Source organism: Dictyostelium discoideum (assembly GCF_000004695.1).
Source record: "Dictyostelium discoideum AX4 chromosome 1 chromosome, whole genome shotgun sequence".
NCBI lineage: Eukaryota > Evosea > Eumycetozoa > Dictyosteliales > Dictyosteliaceae > Dictyostelium > Dictyostelium discoideum.
Window position 1 is genome coordinate 3,274,013 of NC_007087.3, and position 24,557 is coordinate 3,298,569.

General features: G+C 21.5%; 10 protein-coding genes across 10 annotated transcripts; 6 read left to right on the forward strand and 4 right to left on the reverse strand.

The window, feature by feature from the left end:
* Positions 1 to 196: 196 nt before the first annotated feature.
* On the forward strand, positions 197 to 3,140 carry modA (alpha-glucosidase II; the record flags this gene model as incomplete). The annotated part of the gene is made up of 2 exons (XM_641077.1): positions 197 to 1,402; positions 1,515 to 3,140. The coding sequence occupies 2 exons, from the start codon at positions 197 to 199 to the stop codon at positions 3,138 to 3,140; spliced, it is 2,832 nt and encodes a 943-aa protein (XP_646169.1).
* Positions 3,141 to 4,139: 999 nt separating this feature from the next.
* Positions 4,140 to 4,553, reverse strand: DDB_G0269668 (hypothetical protein; the record flags this gene model as incomplete). The annotated part of the gene is made up of 1 exon (XM_641078.1): positions 4,140 to 4,553. The coding sequence occupies one exon, from the start codon at positions 4,551 to 4,553 to the stop codon at positions 4,140 to 4,142; it is 414 nt and encodes a 137-aa protein (XP_646170.1).
* Positions 4,554 to 5,578: 1,025 nt separating this feature from the next.
* On the reverse strand, positions 5,579 to 7,470 carry DDB_G0269670 (hypothetical protein; the record flags this gene model as incomplete). The annotated part of the gene is made up of 3 exons (XM_641079.1): positions 5,579 to 6,764; positions 6,854 to 7,272; positions 7,369 to 7,470. 3 exons carry the CDS (start codon positions 7,468 to 7,470, stop codon positions 5,579 to 5,581), a joined length of 1,707 nt encoding a protein of 568 aa, XP_646171.1.
* A 1,025-nt stretch (positions 7,471 to 8,495) lies between these two features.
* On the forward strand, positions 8,496 to 8,711 carry DDB_G0269672 (hypothetical protein; the record flags this gene model as incomplete). Its single annotated transcript, XM_641080.1, has 1 exon — positions 8,496 to 8,711. One exon carries the CDS (start codon positions 8,496 to 8,498, stop codon positions 8,709 to 8,711), a length of 216 nt encoding a protein of 71 aa, XP_646172.1.
* Positions 8,712 to 9,372: 661 nt separating this feature from the next.
* On the forward strand, positions 9,373 to 9,594 carry DDB_G0269674 (hypothetical protein; the record flags this gene model as incomplete). Its single annotated transcript, XM_641081.1, has 1 exon — positions 9,373 to 9,594. One exon carries the CDS (start codon positions 9,373 to 9,375, stop codon positions 9,592 to 9,594), a length of 222 nt encoding a protein of 73 aa, XP_646173.1.
* Positions 9,595 to 13,275: 3,681 nt separating this feature from the next.
* Positions 13,276 to 15,609, forward strand: DDB_G0270606 (hypothetical protein; the record flags this gene model as incomplete). The annotated part of the gene is made up of 1 exon (XM_641082.1): positions 13,276 to 15,609. The coding sequence occupies one exon, from the start codon at positions 13,276 to 13,278 to the stop codon at positions 15,607 to 15,609; it is 2,334 nt and encodes a 777-aa protein (XP_646174.1).
* A 77-nt stretch (positions 15,610 to 15,686) lies between these two features.
* DDB_G0269676 (hypothetical protein) lies at positions 15,687 to 17,338 on the reverse strand (the record flags this gene model as incomplete). Its single annotated transcript, XM_641083.1, has 2 exons — positions 15,687 to 16,808; positions 16,904 to 17,338. 2 exons carry the CDS (start codon positions 17,336 to 17,338, stop codon positions 15,687 to 15,689), a joined length of 1,557 nt encoding a protein of 518 aa, XP_646175.1.
* Positions 17,339 to 17,479: 141 nt separating this feature from the next.
* Positions 17,480 to 18,925, forward strand: jcdD (transcription factor jumonji, jmjC domain-containing protein; the record flags this gene model as incomplete). Its single annotated transcript, XM_641084.1, has 2 exons — positions 17,480 to 18,814; positions 18,914 to 18,925. 2 exons carry the CDS (start codon positions 17,480 to 17,482, stop codon positions 18,923 to 18,925), a joined length of 1,347 nt encoding a protein of 448 aa, XP_646176.1.
* A 377-nt stretch (positions 18,926 to 19,302) lies between these two features.
* Positions 19,303 to 22,602, forward strand: DDB_G0270910 (eukaryotic translation initiation factor 4E family protein; the record flags this gene model as incomplete). The annotated part of the gene is made up of 4 exons (XM_001732902.1): positions 19,303 to 19,713; positions 19,804 to 19,926; positions 20,007 to 20,114; positions 20,311 to 22,602. 4 exons carry the CDS (start codon positions 19,303 to 19,305, stop codon positions 22,600 to 22,602), a joined length of 2,934 nt encoding a protein of 977 aa, XP_001732954.1.
* Positions 22,603 to 23,308: 706 nt separating this feature from the next.
* DDB_G0270912 (hypothetical protein) lies at positions 23,309 to 23,624 on the reverse strand (the record flags this gene model as incomplete). Its single annotated transcript, XM_641087.1, has 2 exons — positions 23,309 to 23,502; positions 23,612 to 23,624. 2 exons carry the CDS (start codon positions 23,622 to 23,624, stop codon positions 23,309 to 23,311), a joined length of 207 nt encoding a protein of 68 aa, XP_646179.1.
* Between the last annotated feature and the right edge of the window lie 933 nt (positions 23,625 to 24,557).

A 24,557-nucleotide genomic window follows, 5' to 3' on the forward strand; every position in this document is an offset into this window, starting at 1 on the left:
TCCTATTTTTTTTTTTTTTTTAAATTTTTTATATTTCATTATTTTTAATTAACTACTTTATTTATTTTTTTATTTTATTTCTTTTTTTTTTTCTCAAAAAAAAAGAAATAAAGAAATAATTAATATCTACATATTTTATAGATATCATTATTAAAAAAAAAAAAAAAAAAAAAAAAAAAAAAAAAAAAAATAAATAATGAGAAAATTAGTAATATTAATTATTTTATCAATTGTGTGTAGTTTATTTATTGGATCGATTGAATCAGTAGATACTAGTAAATTTAAGACTTGTAAAGATTCACACTTTTGTAAAAGAAATAGAGTTTCACATGAAGTTGGAGTAATGAATGAAATGAAATCCAAACAAAATTTTAACATTGTAGAAGGTTCAATTAAATTGGTAAAGCAAGAGAATACCATTTACTTTGATTTACAAGAACAAAATCAAAAGAGTAATCTATTAACAATGAAACTTGAAATCTATGAAGGAGGTATCGTAAGAATGAGAGCTCAAGAAAAAGAACCATTATTGAATAAGCAACGTTACCAAGTTCAAGATGTTTTATTGGATACAATTAAAACCGTACCAATTCAATGGAAACAAGAACCTTCAAAACAATCAAACACTTTTTCATTTAAACATGGTGAAAAGGAGTGTTGTTATGTATTAGTACAATTGGTACCATTTAAATTGGATGTTTACATTATGAATGAATTGGCAATTACAACCAATAGTGATAATCTATTCCATTTCGAACCAATCTCTGATAAACCACAACCATTACCACCAAAAGAAAAAAAATCTGAAGAAGAGAATAAAGAAGCTAATCAAGAAGAAGATAATAATAATAATAATAATGATAACAATGAAGAACAACAAGTTAGTACAGAAGGTTATTGGGAAGAAAGATTTGGATCACATCAAGATAGTAAACCAAATGGACCAATGTCAATTGGTATGGATTTCACATTTGTTGGTAGTTCACATGTTTATGGTATTCCAGAGCATACTACTCGTTTATCATTAAAATCAACCACTGGAAATGGTATCAATGAACAACCATACCGTCTTTACAATTTAGATGTATTCGAGTACGAGATTGATAAAACCATGGCATTGTATGGTCATGTTCCATTAATGATCTCTCATGATACTAAAAAAACAGTTGGTGTATTTTGGTTGAATGCAGCTGAAACATTTGTCGATATCGAGGATGTAACCACACCAGTATCACCATCAAAGAAAACTCATTGGATTAGTGAATCTGGTATTATCGATGTATTCTATTTAACTGGTCCAACACCATCAACAATCTTTAAACAATATGCATATCTAACTGGTACAACTGCATTACCACAAATGTTTTCATTGGGTTATCATCAATGTAAATGGAATTATAAAGTAAGTTACAATAAAAAAAAAAAAAAAAAAAATTATAATAATAATAATAATAATAATAATAATTAATAAAATACTAATATTATTATTATTTTTTTTTATTAAAAATTATTAGTCAGAAGATGATGTTAAACAAGTTGATAATGGATTTGATGAAAATCATATTCCATATGATGTAATTTGGTTAGATATTGAACATACAGATGGAAAGAGATATTTCACTTGGGATAATAATAATTTCCCAACACCAGCTGATATGCAAAATATTATTGGTGCTAAACATAGAAAGATGGTTACAATCGTTGATCCACATATCAAGAGAGATAACAATTATTATGTTCACTCTGAAGCAACTTCAAAAGGTTATTATATAAAGAATAAGGATGGTAATGATTATGATGGTTGGTGTTGGCCAGGTTCTTCATCTTATTTGGATTTCACTAATCCAGAGATTCGTAAATGGTGGGCAACTCAATTTGGTTATGATAAATACAAAGGTTCAACACCAAATCTTTACATTTGGAATGATATGAATGAACCATCAGTATTCAATGGTCCAGAAGTATCAATGCATAAAGATGCCAAACATCATGGTGGTTTCGAACATCGTGACGTTCACAATCTCTATGGTTACTACTATCATATGGCATCGGCCGATGGTTTGGTTCAAAGAAATGCCGATCAAAATGACCGTCCATTCGTTTTATCTCGTGCATTCTATGCTGGTTCTCAAAGAATTGGTGCCATTTGGACCGGTGATAACTCTGCCCAATGGTCACATCTCGAAATTTCAAATCCAATGCTTTTATCAATGAATTTGGCCGGTATAACATTTAGTGGTGCCGATGTTGGTGGTTTCTTTGGTAATCCAGATGCTGAACTCTTAACTCGTTGGTATCAAGCTGGTGCATTCCAACCATTTTTTAGAGGTCATGCCCATTTAGATTCACGTCGTCGTGAACCTTGGTTATTCAATGAACCATACACTACCATCATTAGAGAGGCAATCGTCAAACGTTACTCTTACCTTCCATTATGGTATACCACTTTCTATCAAAATACACTCAATGGTGCTCCAGTTATGAGACCACTTTGGGTTCAATATCCAAAAGAAGCCAATCTCTTTGATGTTGATGATCATTATTTAATTGGTGATTCACTTTTAGTTAAACCAGTCACTCAACAATCTTGTAAAACTATGAAAGTCCTCTTACCAGGCCAAAGTGTCAATGAAATTTGGTATGATGTTGATACTGAGAAACCAATCAATGCTGGTGTCATCGAAATTGATACTCCTTTAGAAAAGATTCCAGTTTATCAACGTGGTGGTTCAATCATTTCAAAGAAAGAAAGAGTTCGTAGAAGTACCTATCAAATGAGAGATGATCCATACACTATTCGTATCGCTTTGGACTCTTCAAAATCTGCTCAAGGTCAATTATACATTGATGATGAACACTCTTTTGATTATAAAAAAGGTAAATTCCTCTACAGACAATTCACTTTCAAAGATAATGTTCTCTCATTTTCTGATGCCTCAAATAAAAGCTCAACCTCTTACAAACCAAATGTTACCATTGAAAAAATCGTTATCCTTGGTGTTCAAAAACCTCACTCGATCACTTGTAACATTACTGGTAAAGAAAAATTATCATTTGAATATGATTCAACTCTTTCAAAACTAACAATCAGAAAACCAGATTTATTAGTTGATACTGATTTTATTATAAAATTAAATTAAATTAAAAAATAAATAAAAAGAAAACAAACAAATATAATATATAAAAAAAAAAAAAAAAAAAAAAAAAAAAAAAAAAAAAAAAAAAATTTTGTTTATATAATATATATTTTCTTTTTATTTATATTTTTTATTTTTTTTTTTATTTTTTTTTTTTATTATTTTTTTTGTCGATAAAGATATTATTTTTAAAAAAACTATGTACAATTTTCTTTTTTGTTTGCGTTTAAATAATTATTTGGAAATGCTTTGGTAGTTTTTGATGTTTCCTTCTTCAAACTAAATTTATTTTTTTTTTTTTTAAAAAAAAGAAAAAAATTAATCACCAAAACGAACCTTGGATTGTTGGTGCTTCATTTCTATTTATCACTCGTATTTGTTTTGTTTATTTTTTGGTTCGATGATTTGGTTGGGTGGTTTTTTTTTTTTTCTTTTTTTTTTTCTTTTTTTTTTTTCTTTTTTTTCTTTTTTATTTTCTTTTTTTTTTTTTTTTCTTCTTAGAAAAATAAATAATATATCTTGGGAAAAAATAAAAAAAATAAAAGAGGTTTTTTGGTAAAGTTGGGTGTTTCGAAACACAGTTGTTTTCTATTTTAAAAATAAATATGTTGAGAAAAAGTTGTATTTGTTGTTTTAATTATGATATTGTTCTTTTAGTTTTATAATTGCTGGTATTGTAGTAGTTATTTATTGTGTTATCATTTTAATTTGTTTTATTTTTTTAGATATTTGATTTTCATTTTTTAGATTTTTGATTTAGTGAGGAGTTTTTTTTTTTTTTTTTTTTGATTTTTTTTTTTTTTTTTTTTTTTTTTTTTGTGGAAGGTGGTTTTTTTTTGTTTTGTTTTTGTTTTTGTTTTTGTTTTTGTTTTTGTTTTTGTTTTGTTTTGTTTTGTTTTGTTTTGTTTTGTTTTGTTTTGTTTTGTTTTGTTTTGTTTTGTTTTGTTTTGTTTTTTTTTCATTTGAAATGAAAATTATATAATATTTATGCTGTTTTCTCCATTATTTCGTATTGGATGAAGTTGGCATATTGTTGTTACTATTTATATTAATACTATTGATATTCATATTCATACTATTGCTGCTGCTGTTGTTATTGTTGCTGTTATTATTGTTGCTGTTATTGTTGTTATTATTAGTATTATTATTGTTATTGTTATTGTTATTATTATTATTAGCTATATCCATTCCATCTAAATCGATTGGTTCATTACTACTACCACCAGCTGAGTTTGTTGCTGCTTGTGCTTTTAATTCTTCTTCTTTAAGCTCTCTTTCATATTTAATATAAACCTCTGACTGATTATAAATTGAATCTACCCATCCACTAATTGATGTACTTGTCCAATATTTACCTGGATTTAAGTTTTGTAATGAAACCGGTCTGAGAGGTGTATGTACAGTGCCTGAATTCATCATTTATATTTTTCTTTCTTTTTTTTTTAATTGTAGTTTTTTTTTTTATATTTTACTTTTTTTATTATTTTTTCTTTATTTTGTTTTATTATTCTTTTTTTTTCTTACTAAAAAAAAAAAAAAAAACTATCGTTATTACTACAACTAATTTCTTTTTTAAATTATAGTACTTATTTAATTTTTACTATATTTTCGTTATAAATTTGTGTATTGTGGATTTGTTGTTGTTGTTGTTGTTGTTATTGTTATTATGAGGTTTTTAAAATATTTTATATTTATTTTTATTTTTATTTTTTTTATTTTTTTTATTTATTTAATTACACATATACAAAAGATAGATATGACTACACATACACAAAATACACAATAAAATTACTTTATAATTTTTATTTTATTTTATTAAGTGATATCTAGTAGTAGGAAAAAAAAAAAAAAAAAAAAAAAAAAAAAAAAAAAAAAAAAAAGAAAAAAATTTTAAAAATAAAAAAAAAAAATGAAAACAAAAAATTTTTGAAAATATTTTTTTTTTATTTTTTTTTAATTTTTTTTTTTTCAATCTTTCTCAATTTTTCTATAAAGAAACCACTTTAGGATTAGTTACTTATTAATAGTAATTCCAAAAAAAAAAAGCTTATTTGACTTTTTAATTTTTTTTTTTTTTTTTTTACCTTTTTATATATTAATTTTTTTTTTTTTTTCTTTATTTTTTTAATTTTTTTAATTTTTTTTTTTTTTTTTAATTTTTTTTTTTTAACATTGGGAATGAATTTTAAGAAAGTCGTTTGGAATGAATTTGAAGAAAGTCGTTTGAAAAAAAGTATTATTTACATTATTTTTATTTATTTTTCTTTGCAAGATATTATTTTTAAAACTTTTTTTTTTTTTTTTTAAAAAGATGGCAAATTCCAAATGTTGTAAAATGCTAATTTTTTACAAAATAAAATTTCAGTTTTTTACCACATTTAGGTTTGTTGTGTTTTTTAAAAAAATTTATTATGATTTTTTTTTTTTTTATAAACTGCTATTTAGCAATGATGATGACGACTGTGGCAACTTGAAGAAGGATAAGACATCATATAAGTAGAAGTTGGATATTGTTGATAGTATTGTGGGTATACATAACCTTGTTGTGGTTGAGGATAGCTACCATATTGAACAGCACCTGGATATCCAGCTACTGCTTGTTGTTGTTGTTGTTGTTGTTGTGGATAGACATATCCTTGTTGTTGAATTGGTTTCATTGGTTGAAGTGGTGTAGTAGCATTTGAAGTTGATGGTTGATTTAATAATACAGCAATATGTGGTGGTAAAGTCCAATGAGCACTCTTTGTGTTGTGATCAACATAATATTGTTTACCACTTTGATCTTGTCTAATTACCCATCCACTTGGTAATCTTGGATCTGTCCATTCTGGTCCTTGATATTTTTGTTGTTGTTGTTGTTGTTGTTGTTGTTGTTGTTGTTGTTGTTGTTGTTGTTGTTGTTGTTGTTGTTGTTGTTGTTGTTGTGGTGCAAATGGTTGTGGTGGTTGTGGTTCAATTGGTTGTGGTTGAGATTGCGATTGTTGTGGTACAAATGGTTGTGATTGTTGTGGTACAAATGGTTGTGATTGTTGTGGTTCAAATGGTTGTTGTGGTGATTGTGATACAAATGGTTGTGGTTGAGATTGTGATTGTTGTGGTATAAATGGTTGTTGTTGTGGTGGTGATTGTTGTATAAATGATTTTGGTGGTGATTGTGAAATGGTATTAATATTTGTAGTATTATTATAAACTGGTTGTGGTTGTGATTGTTGTTTAATTGGATAGTTTGTACCATTAAATGATTGAATACCAGTTTCAGTATGAACACAATCTTGTAATTGAATAAATTGAGAAACATTTTCAAAGTAAATTTCACCTTCCATTATACCAACGACTTGATTTTGGTGGATGATTGGCTCAACAAATGAAACCATCTTTTGATCTACACCACCATATGATGGGCCAGTGATTTGCTTTGGATCGAAAACAATTGAACTTAATGTAATTGTAACTTGACCTAATGATGGGTCAGTCTCACCATTATAATTTTTATATTGTAAAATGTTGAATATAATTGGACAAATCATCAACTCTTTCAATCCTATAGTATAAATGATTTGGTCAATATCTTCCCATATCAAATTATTTGATTTTTTTGTTTTTAATGTTTTTGTAACTTTTTGAAGTCTAAAAATTTCAAAAAAAAAATAATAATAATTAATATTTAGTTTTTCAATAAATAAACTAATAAATAAAAAAACAAATAAAACACTTACTTTGAAGAATTTAAAATATAATAAAATAAATATTTTTCAATTGATTGATCGGTTGAAGTAATTGGTAAAGCACCAGCATAATATGAAGTTTTAAGGTTTCTAAATGTTAATTTAGTCTCTAAAAATTCAGACATTTCCAAGTCGAATTCAATTGTTCCATTAGCAACACCTTTATTTCTTAAAACTAATTTATGATGAACTGGACCATTTAAGACTGTAAAGAAATCAATAGAGCAACCACCAATAAGATTATCGCCGCCAATAACACATGAATCATAACAATCAATTTCAACTTTTTTATTCTTTAAATCTTGATCTTTCATTATTGGTATATGAAATGTTTGCTCAAATTTCCATGTTGGTGTAATACTTTTACTAATTGATTCAGTTTTAAATTTTTTAAATTGATCAAATTTTAACTTTTTTTTAAAAAAAAAAAAAAAAAAAAAAAAAATTAATTAGTTTTCTAAATAACTTTTTTTAAAAAATAAATATATATAATAAAATAATATTACTTTAACATATGGATCAATATTTATATTATTTGCATTATGATTTTCTTTTTTTAAGGATAAATCATAAGCTTTTATATTATGAATTTTAATTGAATAATGCATTTTATATCTATATATTTATTTATTTATTTATTTATTTATTTATTTATTTATTTATTTATTTATTTATTTATGTATTTATTTATTAAAATAAAAAATTTTATTGATGTGAAAAAAAGAAAATAATTCGAGAAACTTTTTTTTTATAAAAAATAAAAAAAAAAAAAAAAAAAATTTTTTTTAAAAATTAATGATTATATAAAAATTAAACTCAAAAATTTAGGAGAGGAATTTCCAAAATCATATCGATTTTATAGGAAGTTTTAAAAAGCAAAAGGAGAGTTTCAAAATCATATTGATTTTATAGGAAGTGCTTAAAAGCAAAAAAACAAGCTTTTTTTTTAAAAAAAAAAAAAAAAAAAAAAAATATAAAATAAAGTAATATCTTTTTATATTTTTAACTTTTTTTTTTTTTTTTTTTTTTTCAAATACATAAATTATTTTTTATTATAATCACTAGAATTTTACGCCAAAAAAAAAAAAAAAAAAAAAAAAAAAAAAAAAAAAAAAATAATAATTATAATAAAAATAAAAAAAATATTTTTTTTGATGATGTGTAGTTGGTTATAATATATTTAACCCTTTTTTTATAATTATTAAATTATTCTTACCATTTTTTTTTTTTTTATTATTAACTATTTTAAAAAAGGGTTGCCAAAGAGAACAAATAAAATCTCAGAATGATCATTTAATAATTTTTTTTTTTTATCCTTTTAAAATTTTTAACCACAAACTTAAAATAGAAATAATTTGTATTTTAGTTAAATTGTATTTTTTTTTTGTTTTTGTTTAACAAAAAGTTGTCAAACCAATTTTTTTTATTTTATTTTTAATTTTTTTTTTTTTTTTTAAACAAAAAAAAAAAAAAAAAAAAAAAACTATAAAAAGGAATTTTTTTGATTGTTTTTTTTTATTTTTATTTTTATTTTTATTTCATTATAAATCATAAAAAAAAAAATATATATATAACTCTTTTTAAAAAAAAACTAAATTCACATTTTATAATAATAATATTTAAAAAAAAAGAAATGAATAAATTAATTGTTTTTATTTTATTGGTTGTCTCATTAGCCTGCGTTTTCGGTGAATTAGAAGGTGTCCAACCTCAAGTTTGTAAAATGAAAGCAAATGATTGCAACAGAATGCACCAAGCTTATTTATATGCAACCCAAAATGGTGATTGGAAAGATATGCCAAAAGATGCCCAAGAATTGTTCTTATCAGTTTATAAAAATAATTGTTAAATTTGGAATTCCAATTCTTTTATTTTTAAAAAAAAATACAAAAAAATAAAAAATAATAATAAAAAGTTAAATTTCATGATATTATAATTATTTACCATATTTATATTATTTTTGTTTGTTTTTTTTATTTTTTTAATGTTTTTATTGCATTAATTCATGTCCTCCACAAAATTATAATTTATTATAATATTTTTTAGTTTGTTTTTTATTTTTTTTTTATTTTTTTTTTTGAAAAATATCTATTGGCAATTCTATAATCATTCTTTGAAATTGTAAAATAATATTCAAAAAAAATTACAATCGTGATTGAATTTATTAAAAAAGTAATAACCAAAAAAAAAAAAAAAATAATTATAACTTTTATTTTATAACCACAACACACATTTTTATTTTTTTATTTATTTTTTGAAATTTTGAATAATTATTTTATCCTTTCAAAATAGTTTTTTTTTTGTATCTTATCCCAAAATAGTTAATAATGGTTAATTATTTTTATTTTTATTTTTATTTTCATTTTTTATTTTCCTTTTTTTTTTTTTTTTATTATTTAAAAAAAATTGTATAAAAAAAAAAAAAAAAAAAAAGTTATTATCAATTACATTCTTAAACAAAAAAAAAAGAAAAAAAGAAAACAAAGAAAACCTAATTTTTAAAAAAAAAAATGCAAAAAATTATTTTAGTTATATGCTTAATTTTATCATTGGTATTTATTTCTTATGGAGAACAAACTTCGAGCGCAAAATGTTACATGAGACTCGATGATTGTGAAAAGATGAGAAAGGCTAGAGAAAAATCAATTGCTGATGGATCAATTAATCATATGCCAGCTCAAGGACGTCAATTATTTGAGGAAATCTATGCAAACAACTGTCCAAAAGCTTAATAAAAATTAAATTCAAAAGAAATAAACTTAAAAAAAAAAAAAAAGATTGAAAGTTCTAATTTTAAAATAAATAATAGTTTTAATTTTTGAAAAAGAAAACAAATATATTTTATTAATAAAATAATAATATTTACTTTTTTAAAAAAAAAAAAAAAAAAAAAAAAAAAAAAAAAAAAAAAAAAAAAAAAAATAGATTTTCAATTTATTTTTTTTGATTATTTATAAACCACCACCCATGGTTTATTATTATAAAATTTTTAAAAGAAAAAGTGAGGAAAGTCCAAATTTGTAATAGCATTTATCCAATCAAATTATTTAATCCTACACTAAAAAAAAAAAAAAAAAATTATAATATTTCATAAATATTATTTTCAAATAATTGATGGTTTTTTTTTTTTTTTTTTTTTGATTGTTCAAAAATCCTTTTAAAACAAATACAAATAATATACGTAGTCAATCCCTAACGAACATTTTTTTATATTATTTTTTTTTTTTTTATTTAATCACATTTTTTTTTTTTTTTTTTTTTTTTTTTTTCCAATGAAATTTAAATGATTAACAAATAGTAGTTGTCTGAAAGCACGAAAACCCTCATTGTTTTTTATTGATATTGTTATTACATTTTTTTTTTTTTTTTTTTTTTTGATTTTAAAATCATATGATTCTTAAGAATTCTGCACTGGTGGGGGAAATTATTTTTTTTTTTTTTTTTTTTTTTTAATTGATAAAAAAAACAGTGTTTATTCGTAAAGTAGATATTTATGAGGCCTAACCATAAGAATTACAACTGTTCGATTTGAAATAAAATTCCAATATCCATATTCATATCTTTTTATTTGAAAAAAAAAAAAAATTTTAAAAAATAGACTAACTGAAAATTTTAAAAAATATGAAAAATAATACTAGTAATGGAGATTATAAACAAATCAAAAAACAATTGTTTGATAACCTTTTTTTTTTTTTTTTTAAATAAAATATTGAAAAATAAAAATAAAAATAAAAATAAAAATAAAAATAAAATAAAATAAATAAAAATAAGACAAATTAAAATAAAATAAAATAATAATATTAATAATAAAAAAAAAAAAAAAAAAAGATTTTAAAAATATTAAAAACAAAAAAATATAAATAAATAAATAAATAAATAAATAAATAAATAAATAAATAAATAAATAAATAAATAAATAAATAAATAAATAAATAAATAAATAAGCAAATAAAAACAAATTTAAATTATTTTACTAAAGGTAGTATATGTACAATTTTTTTTAAAGATTCCTTTTTTCCATTTTTTTTAAAAGATTGTAGATGAAAAATAAACCTTTTTTTTAGTTTTTTCAGAACTACAATGTTTACCTTTTTTTGTTTTGCATTTTTTTGTGTATTGTTTAATGTTTAATAATAGTTACTATTTTCATATCATCCGATATCTAAGAAAATCAATTTTGGAATTGTTTTTAAAGATTTGTTTTTTTTTTTTTTGATAACTTCCTTTATTTATTTATTTTTTCCATAAAAAAACAAATTTAAAAAAATATTAAATTAAAATAAAAAAAAAAACATTTTTATATCTAAAAAACTATATTTTTTTTTATTTTCTTTTTTTAATTTTTCTTTTTTAATTTAAAAAAAAAAAATAAAAAAAAAAAAAAATATATTTAATCCATTTTTTTTAAATATAAACGTTTTTTATAACCTACTAATAAAGATATAGCGAGTGAGTACTGACATTTCATATTTTATAGTTTTTTAAATATATTTTTTTTTTTTATCACACTAACTTTTTTTTTTTTTTGATCATTTTTTTTTTTCTCATTTGTAAAATATTTTTTTCAATACACATATACAAATAAACAGACAAAATCCTTATATATAATAATATAACAGAAAAAGTATTTTTTATTTTTTTTTTTCTTTTTTTTTATTTTATTTTAATTTTCTTAATTTTTTTTTAAATAATTTATTATTTTTATTATAATCACCATTGTTTTTTTATTTTTTTTATTATTTTTTTTTATATTTAATTTTTTTTTTTTTATTTTTATTTAATATAAAAAATTTAATAAATTTATTAAATTATAATCACACATTTTTTTATTTTTTAATTTTAAATGGTAAGAGGATATTTAGAAATATCAAAATTCGCTATTGTTTAGGTTCATTTTCATACTTTTTTTTTTAATTGAATTTCATCTCAAAAATTAAAAAATTTTTTTTTTTATTGTTTCTATTCAAATAATTAAAAATTTTTTTTTTTTATTTTTTTTTTTATTTTTTTTTTATTTTTTTTTTTTGCATAAATCAAACAATTGTTTAATGTTTGCAAATATTTAGTCATTGTGTGAAATTGGGGAATGTGTTTTTTCAAATTTTTTTTTTATATGTTTAAAAAAAAAAATAATCTCAAAGGTAATAATAAATAATAAATAATAAATAATAAATAATAATAATAATAATAATAATAATGATAATAATAATAATAATAAAAATAAAAAAATAAAATAAAAATAAAATTATATAAACAGAGTCAAACCCAAATCTTATTTAAAAAGATTGTGTTTGATATTTTATTTTTATTTTATTTTATTTTTTATTTTTAAATTATTTATTTTTGTCAATGACAATTTGTGGTTTTGTGTGTGTGGGATTATGTAGAGAATTTTTTGGGTGTTTATGTGTGCGTTTGATAGTGCAATATGTATTTTTTTTTTTTTTTTTTTTTTTTTTCTTTCTCTATCATTCAATTGTTTTAAAATTATGATGAAAAAGGATAATAATAAAAAAATAGTGCGAATAAATAGAAAAAATAAAAAATAAAAAAATAAAAAAATAAACATTCAAACATAATAGAGGTTCTATCAGTTTATTTATTATAATTAGTTTGAACCCATCTATGTATTTTTAAAAATTAATTTCCAAAAAAAAAAAATTAAAAAATAATAATATTAATATTAAAAAAAAAAAAAATAATATATTTATTATTAAAAAAAAAAAATAATAATAATAATAGTAGTAATAATAATAATAATAAATATTTATACTCGCTCCAATATTGTATGTGTAAACCAAATATAAAGAAATTTCCATCTCCTATTACTAAATTTAAATTTTATATATTTTAATATACTTCTTTTTAAATATATTTTTTTTTTTATTTTTTATTGTTATTACCTAATAATTCTAATTTTCAAAAAAAAAAAAAAAAAAAAAAAACAAATTCAAAACCACTGTACCAATTATCTAAAAAATTATTTAAATTTATATTTTATTCAATATTTAAAAAAAAGTTTGTTTTAAAAGTTATATTATTTTTATTAATAAAATTTTTTTTTTTTTATAATCCAACTGAAAATAAAATAATTATAATAAAAAGTTTCTAAATCTCCTTTTTTTTTATTATTTTTTTAAAACCAAAAAAAAAAGAATAAAAATATTCATATTTATTTTCATATTCCAATAATAATAATAATATATTATACCAAAATAATAAAAAAAATCGTTTTTTTTTTTTTTTTTTTTTTTTTTTTTTTCCCTTAATTTTATTTTTATTTATACATTTAAACTAATTTTATTAACTTAATTAAATTAAAAATTTTTTATAAATAATTTTTAAAAAGAAAAAAAAAAATAGTAATATTAAAAATAAATATATTTAGTGAAATATTTAGAAATTAATCAAAAATGGTTATAATGGATCATAATACCAATATATCAGGGTCTCCAACATCTTCCCAGGTACTTTCTAATGGAATTCAATCAATTCAAAGTGGGATTTCAAATAGAGTTCAATCTATTCAATCTCTGCCGCCACAAATGTATATATTAAAAGAAAGAATTGTAAATAAAAATAATTATCATATAATGGATAGTAATAATAATAATAATAATGTAAATAGTAGTAATAATAGTAATAATAATAATGTTGGATTAAAGGACTATGGAGAAGGCGGAATTTATAGTTTCGAAGATGATAGTCATAGATCTGCCTCTCCATCAAGATTAAGATCACTCTCTGCTCCTGGTTCAACAAGTACAACAACTGCACCAGCAACATGTACAGGTACAAAGAATCAACGTGAACTATTTCAACAATCAATTGATTCATTAGCTTCAAAATATAATAATGGTAATAACAATAATTTAAACAACAATAATAATAATAATAATATAAATAATAATAATATAAATAATAATAATAATAATAATAATAATATAAATAATAATAATAATAAAGATATAAATAGTAATAATAAATCATCATTAAAAAATAGTGGTGGTAGTGGTAGTTGTGGTAGTGATAGTGAACAATTAAATTGTAGAATTAGAGATTCAACTGATGAAATGTATGAAAGTGAAGAACTTGCAAATATTGATGACGAAATGATTAGAATGAGATCTTTATCACTAACATCATTTGAAACATTTAAAAAGATTGAAAGAGAAAAGAATATTTACTCTCCATCTTCCACTAGAGATGATGATGTTTTATCACCATATGAAATGATGTCACATTTGGAGTATCAAGAAAGATTAGAAAGAGAAGAAATGGAAAGAATGGACAAGAATAATGTTATCATATCACAATCATCAAGCGATGGTTATACTGGTAATCAAGTTCAATGTGAATCAACATTAACATCGTCATCTTCAATAAAATCATCATTATCATCATCTTCCTCACTTAATATTAGTACTTCAATTCCAAGAATTAGTGTATCATCTTCAAATTCTTTCTCTGGTTCACCTTCAACTTGTTCGATTTCTCCACCAAAATCATCATCATCTTCTTCAAAGTCAAAAAATAGTTTAACTGGTAGTTTAAATGGTACAAGTGTATTAATTCAACAACAACAACAACAAAACCATGGTGGTGGTAATAATAGTCCAATTACAAGTATTACCAATTCACCATCAACTCGTTCTTCACCATTATTCAAAAGGTCATTAACTTCAAATACTACACTTTCAAAATCATCTACTAAATTACCATCTGTTGAAAAGGAACAACAGCCAACTCAACAAGCACCTTTATCACCACAAGTGCAACAACAAGCTCAACAATTACCACCACAAGTTCATGCTCAATTACAAGCTCAAATTCAACAACAACAACAACAAAATATTCCAAAAAAAGTACAACCACTTGTAAAATCATTATCTTCACAAACTATTTTAAAGGAACAACAAAATAAGAAACAACCAATTGCAGCCGTTGCCTCGCCATCAACAACTTCTTCATCATTAGCACAAAATAGACCATCAACTCCAATTCAAATGTCATCATCACCAAATTTAAATCCATTAAAAAAGTTAACAAATAAACTTTCATTATCAACTCATTCATTACCACAATCACCTCCACCACAAACATCATCGAATACACCAACTTTGACACCAAAAAATAAACTTGTCAAATGTCCATCTGGTAATTCAATTTTACCAAATAAAAAATCAATTTCTCAATCACAACAATCTCAACCTGTAAATAATTCATTTCAATTGGAATTAAAACAACATTTGAAATTGAAAAAAGAACAAAATATAATTAATAATAATAATAATAATAATAATAATAATATAGAAAATAATAATAATAATAATAATATTATTGAAAATATTAATAATAATAATACTTTAAGTAGAAAAGAAAGATATGAATTAAAGAAACAAAATATTCCAAAACCAATGGATGAACCAAAAGGATCATCAGTAGTTGAATCAATTGTTAAAATTACATTTCAATTTCCATCCACTGGTAAAAAAGTTAATAGATATTTTAATGCAGATTGTAAAGTTGAAGAATTAAAAAATTATATTGAATGGTTTGCATACCAAGAACCTCAATTATTCGATTCATCATTTAAATTATCTGATGATTCTCATTTAAAAATTGTAGATTATAATATTGAATATACAATTTTACCAACAAAATTTGTAATTTCAAATTTTGATGTTACATTTAAAGATTCTGGTTTCGTTCCAAAATCAAATATAATTAATATTTCACTTGTATAATAAATAATAATAATAATAATAAAACCAAAATAATAAAATAAAATTAAAATTAAAATTAAAAATAAATCGTCTTTTCTTTATTTAATTTTTTCAATTTTAGAAATAAACATACCACTTGTACCATTCTTTGGATAAAATCTAAAAGTATTTTCAATGAAACCAGGTGAAAATGGTATTATAATATCATTTTGAGTTGTAAATGATGGTATTAATTTTGAAGTATCTGGATACTTATTTAAAAGATATTGAACAACTGATTCATTTTGATCTTTTGAAAAACTACATGTACTATATACTAAATGACCACCCGGTTTTAATAATTTAAATCCATTTTCAATTAACCCTTTTTGTAAATTTATTAATTGTTTTGATTTCTCTAAATCTAAATTTCTACTAATTTTTGAATATTTTAATAAATGACGAATTGATGCATCTAAACTACATTCTGCATCAACTATAACTTTATCATATAATCCACCACCAACACTATATCTCATAAAAAATGTATTACAAAAATATAAATCTTCTAAATCAAATGTTTTCTTTTTACTAGCCCTTTTTGATTTCCTTTTTTTTTCAACCAGATCTGATACTATACTATTATTATTATTATTATTATTATTATTATTATTATTATTATTATTATTATTATTATTATTATTATTATTATTATTATTATTATTATTATTATTATTATTATTATTATTATTATTATTATTATTATTATTATTATTATTATTATTATTGTCTTTTTCATCTTCTTTTTCATCTTCTTTTTCATCTTCTTTTTCATCTTCTTTTTCATCTTCTTTTTCTTTAAAATTATTTATTGATGTAGTTGTAGTAGTAGTTGTAGTTGTTGTAATATTATTATTATTATTAAGTTTTAATTTCTTTTTAGCTTGAACTTTTTCCATTGGAATTGTTTCAGATGAGTTTGGTGCTAAAGAGTTGAATTTTGTACCATCACAAATGAATAATCTTGCATTTGGTATTTTATATTTTTTTAAAATAGTTTTACAAGTGCCTAATCTACTCTCTGATATATCAACACCTGTGATTGTTCCATTTCCTTCTAATAAATCTGATATCATACATAATTTTGTACCTGGTGCACAACAAATATCTAATACATTATCACCTGGTTTTGGATTTAATGCTAAAATTGCTGCTCCGCTTGATGCATCCATACCATAAAACTAAAATTAAATTAAATTAAATAAAATAATAGAGTGTTATTATTAAATTTTGGAAAAAAAAAAAAAAAAAAATTAAATGAAATTAAAATTCTTACAATACCACTTTTATATGATTTTGATGATGATATATTGACTGAAGAATCTTCAAGTTTATAAAAATTTGGTAACCAATTAAGTGGAATTAATTTAGTTTTTATTTCACTTTCAATTATAGAAATTAATTCATTTCCATTATTATTATTATTATTATTATTATTTGGTTTAATTCTAATAAATCTTGGTATACTTGAAATATTATAAGAATCAAGTGGTATATTGTTATTATTTAAAAATTCAATAAATTCTTTTGGTTTATTTTCTAAAAACTCTTTTATAAATTCTACATCTGATTTTGTAACTTGCCCATCATTAATTTCTGTTCCAATTTCTTCTTCTTCTTCAGAGATTTTCAATTGTTGTTGTTCTTGTTCATTCCCTTTTTCAGTTTTTATATCATTTTCATTACTATGTGATTGGTTTTGGTTTTCCATCTGTCGGTTTTTTTTTTTTTTATTTTTAATCAAAAAAAAAAAAAAATAAAAAAATTAAAAATATTAAAAAAAACACCCACTATTGGATTTTCACAAGATATTACTTTTTTTTTTTTTTTTTTTTTTATTTTTCTAAAATTAATGGATTATTACCAAAGTGAATTAATCAAACTATTTCAAAAGAGTAATGAAATTTATAAAGATAATAATTTTGAAACTAAATTAAATGAAAAGAATTATAAATTTTTATTAGTTTATTTAAATTCAATACATTCAATATTAAAAATTGATATGAAATTAAACATTTATCAATATATCAATATCGAATTTAAAGAATTAATTTTAATATCAAAAGAATTAATGAAAATTGTATTTGATATAATTCATTCTGGAACATGGAATAATATTGATATTCTATTTAAAGATTTATTTGCATATTCTTCAATTCTATATATTTACTCCTTTTTTTTAATTCAATTTAAAAATATAAAAGTTGATAATAATAATAATAATAATATTAATATTAATATCCCAAACCCTATAAAGAAAATAATTTTAAAAAAATTAGATTTAGCATTAATATTTGGTGATAAATTATTTAATCAAGTTATAAATCAAATTATTAATTTAATATCAAATAATAATAATAATAATAATAATAATTTTTTAAATAATTTTAAAAATGAAAATTATAATAATAATAATGAAAATGAAATAATATTAAATAAAGAAAAACTAATTAAAAGGATTAGTAGACCACCAAGTTTAAATGAATTTAAAAATGAATATATGATAAAAGGAAATCCATGTGTTATTGAAAATTTAATGAAAGAATGGCCATGTTTTAATGAAAGAAATTGGAGTGATTTAAATTATTTAAAAAATGTTGCTGGATCAAGACTGGTTCCAATTGAAATTGGTCCAAATTATTTACATGAAAAAATGAAACAAAAATTAATAAATTTCAATAAATTTATTGATGAATATATAATTTCGAAAAATAGTGATGATGATAATGATGATATTGGTTATTTAGCTCAAACAAAACTATTTGAACAAATTCCTCAATTAAGAAATGATATTTTAATACCAGAATATTGTAAAATTAAAATTGGATGTGGTGATGATGATAATGATAATAATAAAGAAGATAATGTTGAAATTAATGCTTGGTTAGGTCCAAAAGGAACAGTGACTCCACTTCATTATGATCCAAAACATAATTTTCTTTGTCAAATTGTTGGTAGGAAATATATTAAACTATTCTCACCAAAGGAATCAAATAATTTATATCCTCATTTAAACTCAAAATTATTTTTTAATACTAGTATGGTTGATGTTGAAAATCCAGATCATTCAAAATTTCCATTATTTAAAAATTGTGATTATATTGAATTAATTTTAAATGCTGGTGAAATTCTTTATATTCCACCCACATATTGGCATTTTGTTAAATCTTTAAGCCAAAGTTTTTCAGTAAGTTTTTGGTGGTAATTTTTTTTTTTTTTTATTTTTTTTTTTTTTTTTATTTACCAGATCAGCAAATTTTATAATTTAAAAAAATAAAAAAAAAAGATATTCCCCTAATTTTTCAAAAGACTTTTTTTATATTTAATTTTTTTTTTTTTTTTTTTTTTAAAAGTCAACGATTAAGCATGACAACGCCCAAAATTTTACATTTTTTTTTAATATTTTTTTTTTTATATTTTTTTTTTTTATTTTTTTGTCGTTTATTAATAAAAAAAAAGTTTAGGCGATTGTTATCTCAAAAAAAAAAAAATAATAAAAAAAATAAAAATACCAATAAAATTTTATTTTGTAATCTCAAAAAATAAAAAACTAAAATTGTTTATATATTAACCTATACTCACATATATATATATATATTTGCACATATACCAACAATATAAACGTTAAAATTTATTTTTATTAGAAAAAGGATAAATAAGAAAAAAAAAAAAAAAATGGTAAACTATTTCAACTTATTAGATGAATCAGATGAAGAAGAAACAAATACAACTGTTAAAAAAGATTTAACAGTAGAAACAACAGCACCAACAACAACAGCAGTTATTGAAAAAGAAAATAAAGTAAACAACAAAGTTGAAACTAGTACAGCAGCAACATCCGCTTCTTCTTCAACAACAGGAGGTATTTATGTACCACCACTTAGAACAAGTTCAGAGGCAACAAATAAAGCACCACCTTCACAACATATTGAAATTCAATTTGATGTAAACAAATTTAATTCAGAAGAAACATTACCAGAGAATTGGATTCTTTGGTACGACACAAAAAAGAATTCCCCACAAGAAGGAGAAAATAATGAATATCTTCAAAATGTTGAAAAAATTGGTTCTTTTAATTCTTTAAAGGTAATTTATTTTTTTTTTAATTTTATTAATTTTTGCTTATACTAATTATTTACTTTTTTTTTTTTTTCTCTCCTCTGTCCTTTCTCGTAGCAATTCAAAAATATGTGGGAAAGTTTAAAAACACCATTAGATGTAATTGGTAATATAAGTATTTTCAAAGAAGGTATTGAACCAGCTTGGGAAGATCCAAAAAATAAAGATGGTGGTAAAATTGTAAGTTCAAAAAATAAAAAAAAAAAAAAAAAAAAAATCGCTAACTTTTTTTCTCTTCTTTAATATTACAACTATTATAGACTATAAATTATCTTAAAGATAATGGCGACTTCAATTTTTTATTAAATGCATGGTTCACTTTATTCACAACAATTGTTTTTAGCACATTCGAAAATTATGAACAATCAGTATGTAACATATTTCTAATCTCACCCTACCCCCTCCCTTTCTTCATCTCTTTTCTACCTTTTACACCACTCATTTCCTTCCTTTCCTACTATCCCCTTTTTTATTTTTTTATTTTCAAATATTAATAAAAACTTTTTTTTTTATTTTTTTTTATTTTTTTTTATTTTATATATTTATTAATTTCAAAAAAAAAAGAATGGTATTGTTTTATCAATTAGAAGTTGGGGTGCAAGTATTCATTTATGGAATAATAGTTCAGAGAATGATAAAGTTCAATCAATTAGAGATGTATTCCAAAATATATTATTTGTTAAATATTCAAAGTTTTCACCACATAAAACAGCACTCGATATGAATAAGAATAAAGATCCAAATACTAAACAAATAAATAAGAATAAGAAAAGAGATGAACATGGATTCACAATTAAACCAGTCAATACACTATTATCAGTACATCCAACTTTTTCAGGTGCATATGAAAAGCAATGGGTATTACCAGAGAATAATAAACCAGATAAATCATTAAATATTATTAACACAAATACTAAACCAAAGAAATCTTCACCATATACTGTAAACACTGAAGAAAGAAAAGAATCACCTGATATAATAAATGATTCAAATAATATAATAAATAATAACAATAATAATAATAATAACAATAGCAACAATAATGAAAATAATAATAATTCAGATAATATAGAAAATGAACAATCTGAACCAATTCCTGAAATTCCATCTGGTGTTAATGCATGGTCAACTGGTATTTTATTAGGTCAACCAAAAGTTGAAGAATCTCAAAAACAACTCGATGAACAACCATTAGTTGTAAAAGAAGACGAAAAAGAAAATGAAAAAGAAAAAGAAAAAGAAAAAGAAAAAGAAAAAGAAAAAGAAAAAGAAAAAGAAAAAATTATTGAAAAGAAAGAATCAAAATCAGCTTATTCAAATGCATGGGGTAATAGTAAAATTGAACAACCAACAACCACACCATCCAATAATAATAATAATAATACCACTAAATCATCAAATACACCAACTCCAATGATTAATACAAATATTGAAATTCCAACTGGCGCAAATGCATGGGCAACTGGTAAATTATTAGTTAAACAAGAGGTTGTTGAAGATAAACAATCATTAAATAATGTTGATGGTGCTGCTGTAGCTGCTTCCACCACCACTATTACTCCTCCACCAGTCGTCACAACTGAAAATAAAGAAAAGAAAGGAAAAACAGAAAAGAAAGAAAAAGAAAATAAAGCACCAACTGTAGTAATCACAGAAAAGAAAGATTCTTCTCAATCACAAGAAAAACCAATTAAGAGAGTAAGTTCAAAAGAAGTTTTACAAGAAAAACCAATAAAAAGAGTAAATTCAAAAGAAGTATTACAATCACAACCAACTGAATCATTCTGGGAAGAACCAACACCAATTACTGTTGTTCAACAAACTCAAGTACCAACTAAAGTACCAAAGAAAACTATTGAACCAACCCCAACTCCAACACCAACTCCAACCCCAACTCCAACCCCAACTCCAACTCAAACAACAGCTTCAACCTCAACACCAACTCAAGTTGATACCTTTTCTAAAGTTGTAAAGAAAGATAAATCATACAAACAAACCAAAACAACAGTTTCATCATGGGGTAGTCCAACTAGTATCGCTGATTTAATCGCTTCTCAACCTGAACCAACAACAGTTATTGTTGCTCCAGTTGCAACTGAAGTTACAATTCCAACTCCAACTGCTGCACCTATCTCCACCAACACAGCAACTACTGTCACCACCACCACTACTACCACCTCCCCTACCAATACAACAGCCATTACCCCTACTGCCACTGTTGTAGCAACAGTTGAAAGTGAAGTTAAATCTGGTGTATTATCAATTAAAGAGAATAAAAAAGTAGAAACTATATCAAGCGTAAATGTCCAAACAAAAGTTGAAAAAGATGAATGGATTTCAATTGAAAAGAAACCAAAGACAGCTAAACAATTAGTTGATAAGAAAGAAAAAGATGAAACATCACCATCACTCCTAAACAAAGGTCCAAAAGATAATTTATTAATTAGAAATTTATTAGTTGAAGAACCATTAGATTACCCATCACCAATAAAACCATCACAACCAATTAAAAATATTACTAAAGAAGTTAAAAAAGATATTCAACCAAAAGAAAATAAAAAAGAAAATCAATTAAAAGAAAATAAAAAAGAAAATAATAATAATAACAACAATAATAACACTAATAATATATCAAAAGAAAATAATACTAAGAAGGTTTCAAAATCATCTACTTCAAATACATTAAAAAATAATAATGATAATATAGTCAATTCAACAAATAAACAAACCAACAAATCAACCACCACCACATCCGAAAAAGATCTTTCTATAATCTCATCATCTTTAATAATGAATTTAGTTGCTGTAGTTTCAGTTTTAGTTTTAGGTTTTATTCTTAAATATTTATTTGTTTAAACATATATTAGTTAAATAAAATAAAATATTTTAATTAAAATAAATTAAAAATAAAGAAAAAAAAAAAAGTATTAAAATTAGAAATAAATAAACTAAACAAAAACAAAATTTTATTAAAAAAAAAAAATATATATATATAAATTCCCCAATCATATGATTTTTCTAAATTTACAAATTCATTTACTATTTGATAAATAGTAATATATTAAATTAAATTTTTACAAAAACAAAAAAATTTTTTTTTTTTTTCTTTTCTAAACACAATAATTTAATATTATATAAAATCAAATAAAAAAAATTATTAATTAATTTTACACCTTAATTCCTTGATAGGGATAAAGGTGTAAAATAAAAAAAAAAAAAAAAAAAAAAAACATAGTATTAAATTACAACACGCACCTTTTTTCCCCAACTATTATTACAACAAAATTAAAAATAAGTAAAATTAAATTACAAATTAATAATCATTTTTTTTTTTTTTTTTATGTGTTCGGTCAAATATTATAACTTGTATAATATTTAACAATTTTAAAAGTACATTTTTTATTTTTTAAATTTTTTTTTTTTTTTTTTTTTTTTTTTTATAGTTTACATAGGATTATTAATTTGAGTTAAATAAATATTACTTAAATAATATTATTTACAGTGGTCGCTTTTTTTTTTTTTTTTCTCGAATATTTAATAAAGTTTGTTAATGATTTTCGATTTAACAAGTTGTTGGGATTCCATCTGGGTATTGAAGTACATATCCTTTTGTTGGGAAACTAGTAGAATCGAAATATCCTGGTGGTAATCTAGAAATTTTATTAATTCCATTGTTTGAATTAAAACTATTTGAATTAAATATGTTTTTATTATCGATATTTGATTTATTAAAATTATAGATTGATTTTAAAGATGCTAAAATAAAGGAAAAAAAAAAAAATAGTAATTAGTATTAAGTAAAATTATTATACAGATTTTTCAAAAATAAAAAAAAAAAAAAAAAAAAAGTTTAATTAAATCTTACCAAAAATTGCCATTTTATTAATTATAATTTTATAGTTTTTTTAAAAAAATATTTTATCTTTTATTTTATTATTATTATTTTATTTTGTTTTAATGATCATTGTATTGAAAAAAATAAACTTTAAATAGTTGATTGTTTATGATAAAATTTTTTTTTTTTTTTTTTTTTTTTTTTTTAAAAAAAAATAAAATAAAAATAAAATAAAAAAAATTAATATATAAATAAATTATATTTATTTGTTATACATAACTTCTTTAGGGTTAAATTCATTATTATTATTATTATTTTTATTATTAACATTAATATTATTTGATTTATGATTTGAACTTGTACAAACAACTTTCCTTTTTTAATAATTAACATTAACACAACCCCTTAAACACACCAACCCCCAAAACATAACACCAACACCACACATACATACACATACACACACACACACACACACACACACACACACACACACACACACTTATTTTAAATATATATATTTTTAAAATATATTTTATATTGTATTTAATATGTTTATATATATATTTTATTTTTTTTAAATATAATATTTATACCAATACACTTCATACATTAACAACCCACAAAAAAAAACACACACATACATACATAAAAAAATATCTCACCAACAAACACATTCTCTCTTTTCACCAAAAAAAAAAAAACAAATACATGTAAAATAACAAATCTTAAATTATCGTTTAAAAATTATTATTATTATTATTAATTTTATTATATTTTTTTTTTTTTTTCACCGCAATATGATAGTGGGTGATATCATTCATACTTTTTCAAACATTAAAGAGGTAGATTTAAATTATATTTGTAAGGCAAAATAACAAAAAAAAAAAAAAAGAATTATTTTGATAATAGTTATAATAAAGCCAGTGGGGGGAGAGTGGGTGTGGTTTTTTTTTGTTATTATATGCTTGAATAA